The following is a 19,754-nucleotide window of genomic DNA, read 5'->3' as shown; positions in this document are numbered from 1 at the left end:
GTTCACTATTTTATGTACATATTTTGTTTACGAAATTTCTAGGCACCTACGTTGTGAGCGTTTCTTATCGGATATTCCAGAAGGAATTTGATTTCCGGTACCAACGATTACCTTATATGGTCATTATGAAGCTATCACTAGTTAAAGCGCGCGGTTTTCATTCATTGTAACAACTAGTTATTTTGTTTGTTTGTGTGTACTTATATTTTGTATTAATTTTATATTTAAAAATTTTGTTATATGTTTTTGATTGTGCAAGCAAGATGGGTAATATCCCGTTTTTGATGTGTATTGGCTTCAATAATTTAAATAATTATCATCACGAGGGCCGCGAAGTAATTCACCATGCAAGCAATAAAAAAAGAACAATAATATCTTTGTAGTATATCCCATTCCTAGTAGTAGTCCTAGTAACAGTAAAGACGTCTTTTTGGAATAAAGACGTCCTAATAATATATATAAAAAAGAATGTATGGGCGAAAGTGTATCTTCATCGAAAATTCGAGACCCGTTAGCTCAATTAATATGATGTGGTCAGAGCGCGGAGGGCCCAATCTCGGCGGTCCGTGCTGGAGTCATCGTCCAGGCGGCTGGCCGATCCTTCGGCTGGTCGTAGGACCGTCGAGGCGATTCGCCCGGTTCTTGTGAATTGAGTGAATCGTGACAGAGGACGCCTCACTTTCCGGCTCACGCAGGTACTCACTGGGCATGGTTGCTTCGGTGAGTTCCTGCACCGGATCGGAGCCAAGCCGACGGCAGAGTGCCACCATTGTGGTTGCGACTTGGACACGGCAGAGCATACGCTCGTCACCTGCCCTGCATGGGAGGGGTGGCGCCGTGTCCTCGTCGCAAAAATAGGAAACGACTTTTCGTTGCCGAGTGTTGTGGCATCGATGCTCGGTGACGACGAGTCGTGGAAGGCGATGCTCGACTTCTGCGAGTGCACCATCTCGCAGAAGGAGGCGGCGGGGCGCGTGCGAGACGCACAGGCCCGCCGCCATCGAGCGGGGGCCAGGGAGGCGGATCTCGCCCAAGCCCTGGCCCTCTAAGTGTTTCGGGTCTCCCTCACATGTCGGCCTGGGGACCGGCGAAGGGGGCCTAAGAAGACGACGTGCAAGCTGCTCTGCACGCGTTTTATGCATGAGCATCCGGGTGATGGAAGGCCGGCTATCCTCAACCCACGCTGGTTCTGACCCAGCGGGGTATTCCGTAGGATAGACCATTCTAACCGGCGCCATCTAGGCGGGCTTCGGACAGCCTGCCGACCGAGAGGGCTGGTGGTCGTGGCGCCAACGACCGCCAGTCCGGCGTCCCGAGGGAGAGGGTGATGGGAGAGATGTGCTCCGCACTAAACGCTTCACTTTCCCCCTTTTGCCTTTTCATGAGCTCTGTCTCATGCGAGGTTTGGATGCTGGTTGTTGAGCGACAGGAGGTTTTAGTCGGTTCGACTCCGACATGCCCCGCCCTCCTTCTTTGATCAATTGTGTTTTTTAGAAATTGTATTTATATACGAATTACATATTGATATTATATTATATTATTTCCTTTATAAAAAAAAAAGTTTATGTTTAAGTTGATTACCGATAAAGTTGATTATTGAAAACACGAACAAAACATTTTCTGAAAATAAATCGTAGCTACATCGATTTATCGCCCCCGAAACCTCCTGTATACTAAATTTTATGAAAATCGTTAGTGCCGTTTCCGAGATTCAGATTATATATTTAATTATATACGAATTGCTTGTTTACAGATACTGGATATAAAATTACATTTTGTTGCGGGCGAAGCCGCGGGCCCAGCTAGTCTGTTATACTATAATAAGACAATCAAAAATAAAATATATTTGATTTATTTCATAATATGTACATAGTATGTATTAAAAATCAATTAATATTACTGATTCTTTTTTGCCTTTTTTCCCTTCTTTTTTATAACGCCCAATAATTTATTTTTCATATACCTCAGAAGTGTACATAAAACTAACGGCGTCAATAAAATTACAGCAAGAAGATCTAAGTACAGCTTCTGGTAAAAAGGCACGTGCAGTGCTGGCGAGCGCAGATGGAGAGCTCCTTTAGTCTTGACGACGTGCTCCACCCAGTGGACCAGCTCAGCAGCGGGAGACACCGGACGATCATGGTAGACCAGCGATAGCTGCTTAATGTTTTCACGATATCTACAGTAAAATTGTGTACTTCACTAACACAGGTTAAACGTAAATTATAAATGAATGATTGAATAAATATAAATAAAGTTTTTTATTATTGCTTATATGGGTGGAGCTTACAGCCCACCTGGTGTTAAGTGGTTACTGGAGCCCATAGAAATGTATAACGTAAGTGCGCCACCCACCTTGAGATAAAAGTCCTAAGGTCTCAGTATAGTTACAACGGCTGCCCCACTTTTCAAACCGAAACGCATTACTGTTTCACGGCAGAAATAGGCAGGGTGGTGGTACTTACCCGTGCGTACTCACAAGAGGTCTTTTTTATTTATTTTATTGCCCCTGTAGGCAGACGACTATACGGCCCACCTGATGGTGAGTAGTTACCATCGCCCATGGACTTCAGCAATGCCAGGGGCAGAGCCAAGCCGCTGCCTAATACCAGTAATTACGCAAATTATAATTTTTCGAGTTTGATTTTTATTACACGATGTTATTCGTTTACCGTGGAAGTCAATCATGAACATTTGTTGAGTACGTATTTCGTGCGAACTCAGGTATAAAATATTAATTTATTACAAAATAGTACACAAGCTTACTACTTGAAGTTTAGTAGTATTGATAGCCTAAAACTGAAAGCGAAATTATGCTTTATTAATAACAATTACGATTCATCAATGTGTTAACAAAATATTAATTCTTAGCTCATCACTACTTTTTCTTCTTCAATGTTCACTTTCTGCTGGCTTAGAAATTTGCAAAGTGTTTTGCAGTATTTAGACACAGTAAAACTTTTTATCAACGAAGTTGAAAGCGAAGTGTTAAAGAATCACCGAAAATGTCTGTGGGCATAGATGCTACAAGGTACATTTTCCCTTGACACGAGATCGAAGTCTTAAAGCTATTCTTATCCAGCAGAACTACTAACTACTTCGCGATACAAAATAAGCTTCATAACAAATTACTAACTTAGAATTGTTCAAAATTTCATCGATCGCCAACTTTAAGTTTCCTGGTGTTTCATAGTTAATGTCAACTTCGAGGGCAAATCCTTTTGTGGTTGCTCTTTTGATGTTGAGAAATTGGTCGGCAAAAACTGGGATCCCTATTATAGGGACCCCATAGTGTAGTGCCTCAGTTGTAGACAGTAAGCCGCCATGAGTGATGAATAGCACGCAGTTGGGATGAGCTGTGGAAAATATCATAGTTCACATGAGATAATTTTTGGACTTTAATGGTAATACTAAAAAGGATAGTAAATAAAAAAAAAACTTATTCAGCATCTTAAGAAATGAAATGGAATTAAAATTAGAAACGACTGCAAATGACTGGAAAATCTTTATTGATCTGATAAGGAAAAAAAATTGTGATGTTGATGATAGTCAATGATAGTTCGCCTTAGGTTGTTTGTCTGTCGATGCTGTACATGGAGAATGTAAATAACAGTAAATTAAAAGTAAGAACAGATACTAAAACAAAATGGAAAATTTACGAAGCTAACTTAGGATAATGGATTTCGAATCTAACTACTTTTTTTTTTTTTTTTTATTGCTTAGATGGATGGACGAGCTCACAGCCCACCTGGTGTTAAGTGGTTACTGAAGCCCATAGACATCTACAACGTAAATACGCCACCCACCTTGAGATATAAGTTCTAAGGTCTCAGTATAGTTACACCGGCTGCCCCGCCCTTCAGGCCGAAACGCATTACTGCTTCACGGCGGAAATAGGCGGGGTGGTGGTACCTACCCGTGCGGACTCCCAAGAGGTCCTACCACCAGTGGTAAAAACTTTTTGTTGATGTGAACGAAATTTCGATTTTGCTCACAAACATTTTTAACTTAGTATTAGCAAGGTATAAGGTGATGTCGAAAACTAATAATCACTCGCGAATTCGGAGAAGGCCACAAGCGACATGTTGACTTTACGGAATTCGCATCACACTCGACATTTAGTGTCTGTAATGCTGCATGTGATGATCGAAGATAAACAAGATGGCGACCACCGAGAAAAAAGTCATGGATGACGGCTATCACGACCTTCAGCAATGGGGAAACACGACTAACTCGACTTTGTGAACCTTTTTAGTTGTGTTTTTATAGCGCGAAAAAAACTGGTACTTTCTTTTTTTATCGTGTCATCAATTAGCTGCGCAACCACCTCTATTCAATTTATTCCGCAACATAAAAGTCCTAATCTATACTAATATTATAAAGAGGAAAGATTTGTTTGTTTGTTTGTTTCGAATAGGCTCCGAAACTACTGGACCGATTTGAAAAATTATTTTTCCATTAGAAGCCGACATTGTCCCTGATTAACATAGGCTACTTTTTTTAATTTTTTTTAATTTTTTTTTTTTTTGGATTCATGTATATTTTTAATGTTTCCGAAGCGAAGCGAGGGCGGGTCGCTAGTATACAATAAAGTTGAAGGACGGTATCGCTATAAACAAGAACGCGGCCTTTACTAAAAAGATTGTACATACAATGCTGATTGCTTGCTTACTGAATGCTCAAAACAGATTGTACATACAATGATGCAATCGTCAAACAAAGCACGTCAGCAAATAAGTATCAGTAAAAATAGTTACTATGCAGACAGATTGTAGGGAATGGCAACATTTAGCGACATTCTTAGTATAGATGATAGATTAGTTCAAAACGAAGTTAGCACGAAATTGGGAATAATTTTTCTTTGTGTGTCAGAGTTTGCTAAATTTTTATTTCATCTGCGTCCTTGATACGCTGGTTTGTTTTGATTTTACATTGAGACCAAGGGCTCATGTCTCAAGGGCAGTAACTATCTGACATTGAGTGGATCGTGAACTCATTTTTTCGTCAGTGCAATAAATGAAAACAAATTCAAAAGGATACCGTCGTTGAAAAAAATGAACTTAATTGTTAAGTGCATTATTTTAGAGCAGCTGTACCCATTTAGCGGTATATCCTCCTAACATTTGTAATAAATTAGTAGTAAAGAGTTTTAAAGGGTAAAAAAAAGTGTGAATACTTTTTAAAAATTTGAACAGGTAATTTTATGTGAATTTTCTTTAAAATCATAATTCGTGGAACTTACCAAGAATACTTTGCTGCGGCGCCCACGATACAATATGCACATTATTTGGTAATCCATCTAAGTCTTCCTCAAATTTCCATATAACGGTTTGTTTTAGATTTCCAAACATATCTACTAGGTTCCGTTTCAATTCTTCTGGTAATGTTTTGCTTTTTACCATCGTTCCCATACTGAAGTAAATTACACCATTTTCTGCTTTGTCCATGATATTTTTTATTTTCTGAAAAAACATACAAAAATTAAAAAAGAAAAATGAAAAAAGCTTATCTAATATTTTTTTATGGGAGATTAATGATCTCAGCTCTCACACTATTCTAAAAATAAGACCAAGGCAAAAGAGGTCATTGTCAACTTAGAGGGTGAATCGAAAATCGTAATTGAGTAAAGTAAGTTAAGTTAAAAGTTAAGTTTTAAAGACTATCACATAGTTCAATTCAGGATGCATTTCGGGCCCCCATACATAGACATAGCTTGCTATAAAAAGATATATTATAAAAAAATGTATCACATTTGTTATTTATTGTACGGAGACAGATTATTACGATTAGTTGAATTGAACTATTTAGAATATAATTTTATCATTAGAGGAATCTCTTTTTTGAGAGGCGAAGGTAGACCTAAGAAGAAACGGATGGATTGCGTGAAATACGATATGTATAAAAAAGGGGAATTAGCGAATAACTGATAAATAATAGAGGATTATGGAAGAGCATGAGAAGAATGAGAGGAATCTGTTTTTTGACTTACATCGGGCAACTGTGGTATTTTTTTCGGTATATAATATCCTGAGATCGCCTTGTAATTCTGAGGAAGACTAAAAGCAACTCCAGTAGACACGTGAGAATTTCCCAAAATCAATGATCCATTATACTTAATTTCGTTGTACGGTGGTAAAACTCTGTTTCGTTTCTTAACGGCTGGTCCAAACGCATTCTCGTAAATACTTTCTTCTTTTTCTTTCAATCTCCTATCGAAGACGAGGTTAATAATGTTTACTTACTTATTTTCTATTGTTTTATTACGTTTCTTTAAATTTACTCTCTTACCGGATGTTGGTGGTCATGATTTATCATGAACTAATCCTCAATCCTAAAACTCAATCTCCTCTTCGGTTTTCTACTCTATTACACAGATCTGATACGCATGACACAAAGCACTTACAAAAAGTAAGCATTTTAGACAGAGCAAATGAACATTCAACCTGTCTTATGTTGGCTTATTGTAAATTATTACATCTTAGATTTCTTAAATGATAATTATCAATATAAAATACAATTCCTTACCATCTGTTGTATAAAATTTTACCAATGTTCCATAATTCTCCAACACGCTCTACAAATGTGTAGGGAGCTTCTAAAGATGAAGTATGATCAGGAAAGTAAGCTGGATTCGGTAAAGAATCAATAAGCCTAAGGATCATGGGATGGGGCTCCAGCGATGACGACCAAATAAACGGACAGTTGAAGACAGTTGAAAACCTAGAAAAGTATTTAATCTTGTAAAATATGTATGTAGACTTAGTTATTTTTTTAATTATAAAAAATATATTGACCAAACCCTTTTATGCACTGTCTTTTACTGGTAATTAACATCGTGGGTACTAAATGTTTTAATCGATCGAAATAAATGAATAATTTTTTAGTAATTTTCTCACCCAGAATACAAGTCGCTATACATCCACTCAACAATCACGGCATCAAACGTTTGATCTGTATCCAAAAGCAGTTTTTGTACGTTGGGATGCATCAACAATGACTCGGTTACATATTGCATTACGATATACTTGTGACTCGTATCTGATAGATCGACTTCTTTGTTAATCAACTTCTTAAAGTTGAACAGGCCATCTAAAATGGAAGTGACCTCTAATTTAATTACAAGAAAAAAAAAATTATCACTTTTTATTATTATTCTCATTATCCTCTCGCAGGTCTGCTGGAAGAGATTTCTTAAAGAAATAAGCAGTGCCTTTGTATATAATTTTCCTATTACTCTGTAGTATGTATTTTTTCTGTGTGTACATAAATAAATAAATAAAAATAATACATTAATGCTTGTCACAGTAATTAAAACTAATTTATCTTTATTTTTCGAACCCGAGACGTGACAACGAGACAAGAAGAATCTGTTGTATTGTATTCAAGTAATTATTCTGTGTCCTCATTTCGATTGGCTTGCAGTGGAACAGTGTAAAATAGGTCGTCAAGTTTTTATCTATTTTAAACTGTCGTTTAGTCTACAGAAAGTTAAACTATTTTTATAAGTATTTTTTATATGCATCAATATCAATCAATCAATTATTATTAATCAATCAATCAATTATTGGTATCAATGCATCTATGCCTAATCATTGATAAATTTTAAATGTCCTTCTCAAATAAGTCAAGCGTACGGGATTCAACAAACTCTTCAAAGACATTTTGTGTCGCATCTGGATTGCTGAATTTTTTCCGGCCAAGAAGTTGTCCAAACTTTGGAAAAAGTAAAAATCTGTTTGTGCAAGGTTTGGTAAGTAGAGCTGATGAAGCAAAACTTCTAACCCTAGCTCTTGTAGCTTAGAGACCTTTGTGCCGTATGAGGTCAAACGTTCTCGCGTACGAGCAGGGGCCCGAGCGATAAGCAAAGATTTGCTTGAGATTCGCAAGTTTCTCCATTACTGTACACATTCGCAGTAATGCTGCTGCCATTTGGTAAGAAGCTGTGATGAATTAAGGCCTTAAATCGCCAAATAGTGTCCGTGACTTTCTCAGCGTTAAGCTTTCGTTTGGGGCATTGCCTTGGTGCTGAACCAGCGTCCAACCAACATGATGACCACTTACGATTATCAAAAATAATTCATTTTAAATCACAAATGAGAATGTCCTTAAAAATCCCTTCGCTGGTCCCGCAGTGGTAGATTGATTACCAGATTCCACTATTGCCTTTAAATCGCCTTTGTTGACTTTAGTTGCCGGGCGACAGCAGGGTTCGTTTTTTTATCAAAATTTGGTAAATCATGCCTTCGTGTGTAATTTTCACTCCGTGCACCTCGTGATCCCTGTGAGCCGTTTATGCCGCATTGCTACAGCGACGGAATTAGCGTTCCATAATTACTCATATTTCTACCATGTTCATATAGATGAAAAAGATACAAATGTAGCGAAAAACAAACATTAAGCAATAAACAAATGACGAAATTTAAAAATCTTTACATATATATTTCTTCTGTGCGTATGTTTGTCACTGAACTCCTCCTAAGCGGCTGGACCGATTTCAATGTTTTTTTTTGTATGCGTTTGAGTGGCGCCACGGATGGCTGAAATTCACAAATCAGCCCGGCAGATGGCGATGCTGTCGGTATATAGGTTACTTCTTTCCTAGAAATAATTTATATCGCAAAACAACGTTTGCCGGGCCAGCTAGTAGAATACTATATGCACTGTCGATTGACTATAATTGAGGAATTATATCGAATATATCGAATTGATATATATAATAGAATTTACAATGGGGAGTGTTCCGAGGAGTTGTTCAATTTAATAGAAGCCGCTGATTTTCGCAACCGATCGTCTCGCCGGAACTACCATCCGCACCATCTGGATGGTTGGCGTTCCACTACAATGCGTTTTAAAAACAGTTTTCTGCCACGCACAGTAAATCTCTGGAATTCGTTGCCATCAGCGGTCTTCCCCAACAACTGCGACATTGGGTCATTCAAGAAAAGAGCATATTCTTACCTGAAGGGTAGGCAACGCACTGGCGTAAACGCTGGTGACCGTGGGCGGCGATGAATAACTTACCATCAGGTGACCCGTCTTGCTCGTTTGCCTCTTAGTTGTTATAAAAAAAAAAAAAAGGTGACATCTGCCATGAACTTTTGTCAATTTGTCAATGTTTTGTATTGACGATCACTTTGTTGGTGCAACTTAATAAGTAAATACTATGGGTATTTTTTAAATAAAAATTCATTTGAATTTAAAATTTAATATCAGCCGTACGTATAAATTACCTTTCAAAAGGCCAGGTTTGTAAAACGGCAACTTCATTGATAGTGAAGACATATTATTTAGAGCACTTGTTCTTATTTACGCCATCTACAATTGAATATTTTCCTACTCGACGGCAGGATTAGCTTAAGATCACCACACCATGAATTCCGCCCGACTTGAAAAGTTAAGTCGAAATGTCACTTGTCTCGGTTATCCCACCCTTCTAGCATGCATGATCATATCGCGGCAGAAAATGCAGGAATACGAATCACCTATACATAAACAATGGGCAGGAATATTAATCATCTGCTCGTGGGCAATAGAATATGAATCGTTTAGTCAGGCCTAAAAAAATTATCTAAATTTTTTATATTCTAATTAGCTATGCCTATATTAGTACTTTTTTATCGTCCGTCCTTAATTCACTTTACACAATAACATACTGAAGCATACTGTGTATACCTTGTAAAGGAATACGGAAGAAGATAGCCAGACAGTGGATGGACAAATGTTCTACGTAGATTTGAAGAGTATTAATTCTTACCGAAATCAAAACCCTTTTCGGTTGAAGATACATCGATCTGTCTTAATTTTGGATGATCAATCTTTAGTGGAGCAGGCGTTAAGTACGTTACCTAGGAGAAGAAACGAGAATGATTTTAAACAAAGAGAAAAAAAACAGAGACGTTTATTTATCTGGAAGTACAATTTTATTATTGCGAATTAAGATGCCAACGTTATAATAAAATGACAAAATAAGCAGTTTTTTTTTTGCTTAAAGTGGGTGGACGAGCTCACAGCTCACCTACCTGGTGTTAAGTGGTAAGTGGTTAAGTGGAGCCCATAGACATCTAAAACGTAAATGCGCCACCCAGCTTGATATCTCAAGGTGATATCTTATATCTAAGTTCTAAGGTCTCAAGTATAGTTACAGCGGCTGCCCCACCCTTCAAACCGAAAGACATTACTGCTTCACGGCAGAAATAGGCAGGGTGGTGGTACCTACCCATGCGGACTCACAAGAGGTCCACCAGTAATAATTTGTTTAGTTAACTAATTTTATTTCTAAGATGGGTTAACAAATTCACAGTATCTGGCAATACGGTTAGTGGAGTCAATAGACATCAAATTATTGATGCTGCCGCCCAGCTTGAGTCACCAGATCGAAATGTCAATTGTAATTGTATAACTGCCGTCTTACACCTTCAAACCAGATTGTCTAACTGCTATGGTACAAAAATACGTGGGTTGATGATATCACGGAATACCTTATTTATCTATTCCGTGGATGATATCCTTCCGCGGTAGTTCACAATACACCATGAACTGATCTTACAAACTAAGAAAGAATTCATAGAGAAAAATGAATAGGTGGAATTCCAGTCTTTTTTTCTTTTCGCCCTTATTCAACATGATGTGAGGTCGGTGCGGCATATCCTCTTATCATGCTGCACTGGAATACGGCATGAGTTTTACGATCAGTCGCTTGCCTGACGACAACCTTCCTTAAGTTGTATATCCTGCATATCTAGTACATGTTTCTTTTACTACATCCGCTTTTAATTCTGTGATATGGATTTTCATATTAAAAATGCTTAAATAAAAATTTAGATTTTTAAACACCAAAAATGATAACAATATTATATTTTGTTGTTTTTCTGTATAAGCAGTTGTCGAGCTCTTAAGAATTCAACCATCAGTCAGTGTTACAAGGTCGATTTGTTTGTAATCCGATCACACAGGCTTTTTTGTACAAATCGGCACGTATGAATATTTATTTACAGAAATATCTAGTTCTGGTGCAATACACTCTACCGCCAGGGACGTGATGTAGTGGAGTTTATAATCAGTAATGAGCGTATTCGGTATTTGTTGAAATAATATTGATTGTGTCCGTCATGACGATAGCCAAACACAATGAAATTAAAAGTTATATTAACTGTCAAGAATAATAAAAAATAATATAGTATTTCACGCCACGTTCCAACTACATAGTATTGTTTTATTTTGAATCCCAAAATAATACATAATGTCATTGTAATAATATTCAAATTCAAATCAAAACGGTTCGGTTGTAGAGCAACAAGCAGAGCAAGTTTAGAGTTTATTTTTAGTTTAGAGAATTTTTTCTTTCCATTTTTAAAATGGAATCTGGTGTATTTACATTACTTATTGATATATTTTTAGTGATCAGAACGTAATGCTGTCATTACTAAGTCTATTTTTAAAATATATTTTTTAAATATAACTGGATTAAATCGAGAGGTTATTTGAAGGTGGGTTGTACATGATTTCAATATTATTCTTAATTAAATAAATATCTCACCGACTATTTTTATATAATGACTTGAAACTTAATAATTATATGCTCAAACAAAATCAAACCGTGGTTCCGTATTAAATGGAGGGATCGAAATGAAATATAGAGACGCAAAAATGAACCTTAATGGTTTGATACAAACGCAATTTTACAATGCTCATCAGGCTGTACTGGATTTATTAGTTTATTTACGTTACATTTGAGATATTGAAAACGATTATTAATATGTCACTTACATCGTGATTAGCCTCCAAGAGAAGCCTTACATATCCTTCACCTAAAATCATGTGACTCTTCCCAGGGAACGGAAAAACAGCTAACAATTTGTATGCACTACATGTCACTAATATCAAGCACAATATAATTGCCCTTAACATTATTGATTTAATAGTTATTACTGTTTAAATCACTCGGGCAGTTGCGACTCATACGATCGCGCATGATGTAATGACTTTGACTGTGTCAGTGAACTTGCCCGCTGTGGAGATTCTGACAGCAGTACCAAATCAAGTCACAAAATGTACACTGTGTAATATGTATTTTAGATTACCTACTAATTGCTATATAATAATATTTAACCGAATAACAATATGAAATAAATATTATTCATAGATAGCTGTGAGCTGTACAATTATTATTTCTAGAAAGGAAGCTCATTTCGTGTAATACGCTGGGATTTTTTTTTATTTTTATTGAAATATACAAGATATGCAAATCAAGTTATTTCGTTAAAATGTAAAGCTAAGAAGGACTTAATACCGCGAATGTATTTTTCCTCTGAGTACTTTTTTTAAATCAGAAATCTTAGGTGAATTCGAAAAATATCATGGCAAACTCTACGCAATGCACACTTCTCTACCTACACCTGCCACCCGAGCTAGTGACAGCCGAGCACCGCTTACTCGGCATTACTCGGATGATGTCCCGGACATCAGCGTCGGGGAGATTCGGATAGCCCTGGAACAGCTCAAAAATTGTAGAGCGGATGGAATTACTACGGAGCTGCTGAAATCCGGAGGGGTTCCTATCCTGAAGGAATTACAGAGCCTGTACAATTTCGTCATACACAACGGGACAACACCATTGGCGTGGACAAGGGGTGGGGTCGTGTTGTTCTTCAAAAAAGGTGATCAAACTTTGTTGAAGAACTATAAATCGATATCTCTTTTGAGCCACGTCTACAAGGTCTTTTCTAGGGTCATTACTGATCGTCTCGCCCGAAGGCTTGATGAATGCCAGCCACAGGGGCAGGCTGAGTTTCGAAAGGGTTACAATACCGTAGACCAGATTCACACTCTCAGATAGATTATACAAAAGTCTACAGAATATAATCTTCCACTTTGCGTGGCTTCGTGGCGTCAGTTCTGGAATCCTTACAGCGATGCCAGACAGACTATCGCTATATCGAGGTCTTGAAAAGTTTATAGGAAGCCGCGACAATGACCGTACAAATCCAGTATTGCCAGTCTAGACCTATCAAGCTGCAGCGGGGTGTCCGACAGGGAGATGTTATATCTCCGAAACTGTTCACCGCTGCACTTGAAGATGTCTTCAATACGCTGGACTGGAAAACACGCGAAATCAACGTCAACGGAGAGTACATCTCGCACCTTTGATTTGCCGATGACATAGTCATAATGTCAGAATCGCTGGAGGACCTCAGTCGTATGTTCAACGATCTCAATGCCGCTTCCCGGTGTGTGGGACTACGGATTGTGGCGGCACATCACTAGTCGTGTGTGCGGCCACCACTAGCACAAAACCCGTCCAGGCGACAGCGGTGTGCGGGGACGAGAGCGGGTAACGCGCAGAGGAACCTGCTCCCAGTCGGCCGCGGGCAGAGCGCAGTGCGCTACGAAACTACTCCAAGATTGAACCTACGCAGCTCTACTCGCACGCGCATACAAATATTATATTTCTCGTCTCACCGAATAAAACGCATTAAAGTCAGTTAAGTTCTCATTGCTACGACGCCTTCCCGCTCACACAAGTACCATAGATGAACCTTGACAAGACGAAAGTCATGTTCAATGATCAAATCGTCCAGTGCCAAGTTACCATCTCGAATGCAGCCATCGAAGAAGTAAAATACTTTATCTACCTTAGTCAGGCTATCCAGCTTGGCCGGGGTAACTTCAATACAGAGATTGAGAGACGCCTACGACTGGGTTGGTCTTTGGGAAATTCCGTGCAATCCTCTCCTCGCAAATTCCTCAATGCCTTAAGACAAAAGTCTTTAATCAGTGCGTTCTCCCCGCGATGACCTACGGCGCGGAAACCTGGACGGCGGGGCTGGTCCATAAGTTAAGAGTCGCACAGCGGGCGACGGAGAGAGCTATGCTCGGTATTTCTCTAAGGGACAAAATCCGGAACGAACAAATTCGACGGAGAACCAAAGTCGACGACATCGCTCTCAAAGTTAGCAGGCTAAAGTGGCAACGGGCCGGTCACATCTTTCGAGCCAGCGACGCCAGGTGGGGGAGGAAAGTCCTCGAATGGAGGCCATGGTTGGGTCCCAAGAGCATGGGGCGTCCTCCAACCAGGTGGACTGACGACTTAGTGCATAGTAAGTCGTTGGATGCGGAAGGTGGAGGACCGCCTTCTGTGGAAGGCATTGGGGAAGGCCTATGTGCAGCAGTGGGCAGATAAAGGCTGATGATGATGATGATGACGACTTTTTTAAAATACATTCAGAGATCACATTCAAATGTTTTATTTATTTAGATATATTATTATATTCCTTTATACAAACTTAAGGGAATGACAAATAAATAGTCTATAATATTACGTGTTGTTTATTTTGTGATTGACAGGGTCTTAAGGTTTGACCGAAACGGAGTTCGTCTAGCGTCTTAGACGAAGTAAGGTCGCACCGTTTCCGTTCAAAGAATGAGATAAATTTCATTCTTAGCCGTTAGCTTTCTAGGCTACACCAAATTGGAAGAGGCCATCAAGAAAATTGGATAGCCAGACAGTCTCATGATCCTTCGTGTTATCATTTTTATCATTTAATATATAAACATTTGTCCTTTGTTTTTGATGATGTGTTTGTTTAAAAAAATCCCCTCTTAGACTATTTGTGCTAAAATTATAAATTTGAATTTACGTAAGAAACGCCAAACGGATTTGGATGAAATATCGTTATATTAACTGATTGGATGGTTATTGTCGTAGTCAATGACAAGGCCGAAGCAACGACGATTAAATCTGCATTAATAAATATGTCAGTGTGTCAGCCGATTCTTGGTTTCACGTATCAACAGATCTAGAATTGAGGCCGTCAGAGCAAAAGTGGCCTAACCCACAATTTTTCATAATCATGCTTTTATGTATATTGCAATTTATTTAAAAATAATACATTTTGATGCAAAACCGGCTTATCCATAGTTTTACCCATAGATAACAGATGGCTTTGTAAATATTATTATTAGTTTTTTTGCCTACTCAAATTCAAATGCATGAAAACTTAAACCTCATTGCTCCTCAAGCTTAGGCTACTTTTGCGCTGACGGCCTCAATTATCTGGTAGTATATCGACTGGAGAACCGCAAATCCAAGTTATTTATTTGTTTCTGAATTACAGATTTAACGCTAGTCAAAGAGCAAGTCTCGTCCACTCGTGGAGAATTTAAGTAAATTGACGTTCCACGTTCAAAGACTCACAACCAATCTAGGACCCTGCGCCAACTATTGTGAGCACCAGCAGCCATGGTTATAGTGCTAGAGAGACGATCCTTAGCACAACAGCTAGAACCGATAACCACTCCGCTGACGAGGCCATAAATGATTGACTGGCTATTAAGTGATTTTCTAATAGATTAAAAAATATAAGTCATCATCATCATAGTAGGTTACACTTGACAGAGCTATCGTGGTCATTTGGAATCCCTTAGCCTTGACAGTTATTCTCCATAATTCTACAATTAGCTAAATTTTTTGTTATAATTAGCTATAAATATAATTAGCTAGATAAAATGAAACCCCTATTAAGAAAATGCTTTTAATTGATTCGGAATAGGGTAATGACCTACAAAAAGCCACATCGATAAAAACAAATACCCCTGAAAAAAGAAGAGATACACAACAATAATAATATTCAAAAGAATGAATGAACAATATTAAAAAATCGAGCTAAAAAATGTTGCCACAGAATAGGGTAGTTATCAAAGCATCATACTGAAAGAAAAAAACACATCGCGACCATTATAATATGAAGGAAAAAACGCCTGACTTACAAGGCGGAACGCATAGCAAATTATTCACAAGTGAAATTATACCACGGCTTGGAGAAGTTTCGTTGTACGTACAGAATACATAATGGAATTGAGACTCTCATGTTCTTCGGGCTGAAGACCGGTCGTTTTGATCTTCTATTTTATTATAGATCGCATTAGACAACAATGTATTTTAGTAAACTATTTGGTCGATTTAATAAAACTAGAGGTCCCGCAGTAGTCGAAATTTGACTATAATTAATTGAAATTGTAAGTTTGTACACTATTATTATATGATTGTATTTTATACTTCTATAATCACAAATTTCGCCAAGGCTACACTATAAAAAATATTAATAAAGACAAACAATATTTAATCTATTCTCAATTTAGCCACAGACGTCAAGAACAAAAGTTTGACAATAAATTTTAATAGTATGCATTGGTGTGTGCGTCAAATACATGGTATGTAGTTTGTGTAATGTTTTCTTTATTGATTTAATGTATCTTTTATGCATTATTTATAAAAATATTTACATTGTGCACTTCTTCTCTATATTCTCTATAAGTGTGGAAAATTTCATACTCCTCCGTCCGCGCAATTTTCGGAAAAAGGGATACAAAGTTTTTGCTTCACGTATTATAATATAGATCAGGAGATTTTAAGTAGGTACATTTTTATCGAAATTTTTACTTGATAATACTGAAACCATCTCCTCAGACCGTATGATTTTCAGCCAAGCGGATCAAAATCAAAGCGCGATTTAACTTAAAGCTTCTGACGGTACCCCTCGTGATATGGATGAGTACTTCTCGGGAGTCGAGAATCCGTTGCCTCATCATCATCATCATCGTTAGCGCAGTCGTCCACCGCTGGACATAGGCCTCTTCCAATCCACACCACTGAACCGGGTTCTCGGCTCTTCTCATTCACTTCTTGTCGGCCACCGTTCGGAGTTCATCGCACCACCTAGCCAGAGGGCGTCTCACGTTACGTTTTCCGTTACGCGATCTCCACTCGAGGACCCGTCTGCTCCAGCGATCTTTTTTTTATTGCTTATATGGGTGGATAAGCTCACAGCCCACCTGATGATAATGGTTACTGGAGCCCATAGACATCTATAACGTAAATGCGCCACCCACCTTGAGATATAAGTTCTAAGGTCTCAGTATAGTTACAACGGCTGCCCCAGCCTTTAAACCGATACGCATTACTGCTTCCCGGCAGAAAGTGGCAGGTTGGTGGCACCTAGCCGCGTGGACTCACCTCCTGGAGGTCCTACCACCAGTAATTACGCAAATTATAATTTTGCGGGTTTCATTTTTATTACACGACGTTATTCCTTCACCGCGGAAGTCAATCGTGAACATTTGTTGAGTACGTATTTCATTCGAAAAATTGGAAAGAATCTCCGTAAAACTAGCTATAATTAACATGGTATTTACAACACGAAAGAACCTCAGATTATTGCACTGTCAAACAATAAACTATATTAAGGAAACAAAACACAACAACCAACAAAATTGGGCATAAATTACGAATATTAAAACAAACACGATGTAATATATTTTTTTACTGTGTATTCCTTGACAGAGCTCACGCGCCCATACATCATCGCTCGCGTCGACTGCTGAAAATGTAATTCCACCAAGCATCAGCCCCGTGCGTGAATATTTCAGAATTCCCCCTAACAAAGTCGGGCTGAAGATAATTTAATATTTCTTCACGTTAATGTTGATTTACTGGGATTTTTCTTTTCCTTCTGTTTACTGATAAGTCATCCTGTAGGACGTTTCCGAGGCTTACCTGAAATGTGGTACCGATTCGTCCCATTATCCTGCTTTTTTTTAACCTAATCCGTTTGGGTGTTAGCGAAGAATAATCATTGTTTCACTGCGATTAGAATTAACTTAAAAGTTTCAAGTCTTGTATATACAATATAGAAGTGCTTACATTTTATTTTGTACCATGAATTCCACGTATATGTATCAGCAAAAACCAAGACACCGTCTCGTATGGACATTTGGAATTTAATTTATGTAAAATTAAACTCTGGATTTGTGATTGATTGTTTTATTTTTATGCGACGTGCTTGCGTGCCTGAGTGCAATGGCGAAGTGGTTCTATAATCTATGAAATTTTTGAAATACGGATGACACAAACGTCGGCGCGAACACACCCTGAAAATGAATACCAAATATCGTACAATAGCATCTACTTCGGTTAACAGCTAGTGCGTAGTAATGATCGGAAGCCTCTCCAATAAGCGGAGTGTAACTAATTTAGGGTCATCGTTCTAAATTGCATTTATTACAGTTCAAAGTATTCATTACTACAAAAACTGGTTATCTCTTACTGGGCACGCACAAGTCATACATTGCTGTGAAAATAAACTGCATTAAAAATGTTTGGCTATAAAAAAATACTTAAAAAAAAATTGGTAATCATCACTGAGACTTTATGTGTGAGCCAATTACTGGAGATAGAGCGTCTTTTGAGTCAGCATGGGTAGATCCTGCCTATTTCTGTCACGAAGCAGTGATACGTTGAGGTTTCAAGAACAAGGCTATTGTTGTACAGAATACTAACAACTCATGTCTCAAAATGGGTGGCGGCATTTACGTTCTTAAAGTCTATGGGCCAAGGTAACCGCTTAACACGGATTCTTAAATTTTAATTAGCGCGTTATATTAGTTTAGTAAACCCATTGATTTTCTTTTACATTAGGCTAGATGTTTGCCCTTGTTTCCGCTTGCGTCTTTTTACACCCTGTAATATAAAAAAAAAAACCAACACGAATTTGTCGAATGTAACATTGAAGTCTTCATTGTCATTCTTGCGACACGTTGCAGATATTCCATACGACTTTTTATATTTATTTGGGCCCGTCGCAAAATGTTGCGTCAAACACGAAATCGTGATTGCTGCGTTATGTTGCTACACTTTCGTGTGCTTCGTGACTTTAATCCTAAAAAAGATCACAAACATCCCAAATTCTTTTATGAATGCTCCCGCCAGCTATTTCATTCAAATTCATCCGCATTGAGATAAGGTCCTAATGAGATAAATTCTCTTTAAAAAAAATAGCTCTTTAGAGGTAAGGCTCAAAATTGTGTAAGTTTCCTGTGAATTCCTGAAATATTACGGAAATATCGATTGCCTTGCCCATCGTTGTGGTTCCTCCTAATCATCATCATCCTGATCTCCTCATATAGGCGTCGTAAATCGCATGAATGAATTCTCATGACAATGGTTAGTAGCCTATTTTAAATATTCTGCCTTGTAAGTACCATTATCTATTCTGCCGTATATTTGGATCCTGATACAAAGGTTGACACACAATTAAAACTTTTACCTCATGTATCAATCAAATTTATTGATGCGGATGTCAGCTTCACATTTTGATGTCAACGGATTTCAGTAATCACTTTGTCACTAGGGATGCTCATTAAACCGTACAAAAAAAAAAAACTAAGTCCAAAGAAACGATGGCCACACTAACCTCTTGACCAAGGACCGAGCTTGAATTTCACATGAGTTGTAAAGTTAGGCGGTCGGAAGCACTTTGCGGTAAAGTGCCTGAAGATAACACCTTATTCTCGAAACTGCACACGGACGGTGTCATAAATTACGTGGTCGATGCTGTAATGTTTTGAAGTGGACCAAAAACATCACAGTTCTCTGTTAGTTTAAAAATATTCTTAAAACGTTATCGGCTTTATTTGTTTAGAAAACGATACGTGTAATATTGATTAGTTCAACGCGGGTATGATATCTGTATTCTTCACAAAGCACAGTCCTCGAACTGCTAAAGCTTCACTCCCGGTTTGAGCCCCGTGAGCTCACCTACACGTAATAAAAAATTGTCAAATAAATATATTTTCAATTCAAAATTATTACAAAATATATTGTCAATTTATATTTTTTAATATTAATCAAATGAATTTTTTTTTATAAAAAAAAAAATCCGTGTTATTGGTATTTTTACTATAAATTTTACTTTGTTTAA

The 19,754-nt window shown here is 37.9% G+C and overlaps 1 protein-coding gene across 2 annotated transcripts; it reads right to left on the bottom strand.

Annotated features, from left to right (window-relative positions):
• Positions 1-1,838: 1,838 nt before the first annotated feature.
• On the bottom strand, positions 1,839-12,002 carry UGT40A1 (phenol UDP-glucosyltransferase). Of its 2 annotated transcripts, XM_028169631.2 has the most exons (8): positions 11,767-12,002; positions 9,755-9,845; positions 6,897-7,089; positions 6,526-6,720; positions 5,990-6,209; positions 5,243-5,462; positions 3,137-3,356; positions 1,839-2,179 (listed from the first exon to the last, which is right to left on the bottom strand). In XM_028169631.2, the coding sequence occupies exons 1-8, from the start codon at positions 11,905-11,907 to the stop codon at positions 1,897-1,899; spliced, it is 1,563 nt and encodes a 520-aa protein (XP_028025432.2). In that variant the 5' UTR covers positions 11,908-12,002; the 3' UTR covers positions 1,839-1,896. The 2 variants fall into 2 exon arrangements, with proteins under 2 accessions (XP_028025432.2, XP_089584872.1); XM_089728746.1 differs by lacking the exon at positions 9,755-9,845 and having other exon boundaries at positions 11,767-11,905.
• Positions 12,003-19,754: the final 7,752 nt, after the last annotated feature.

The sequence above is a fragment of the Bombyx mandarina genome, chromosome 07 (genome assembly GCF_030267445.1).
Source record: "Bombyx mandarina strain Sakado chromosome 07, ASM3026744v2".
Lineage (NCBI taxonomy): Eukaryota > Metazoa > Arthropoda > Insecta > Lepidoptera > Bombycidae > Bombyx > Bombyx mandarina.
The sequence above is the reverse complement of the archived record's forward strand: the minus strand, read 5'-3'. Positions and strand labels throughout refer to the sequence as shown.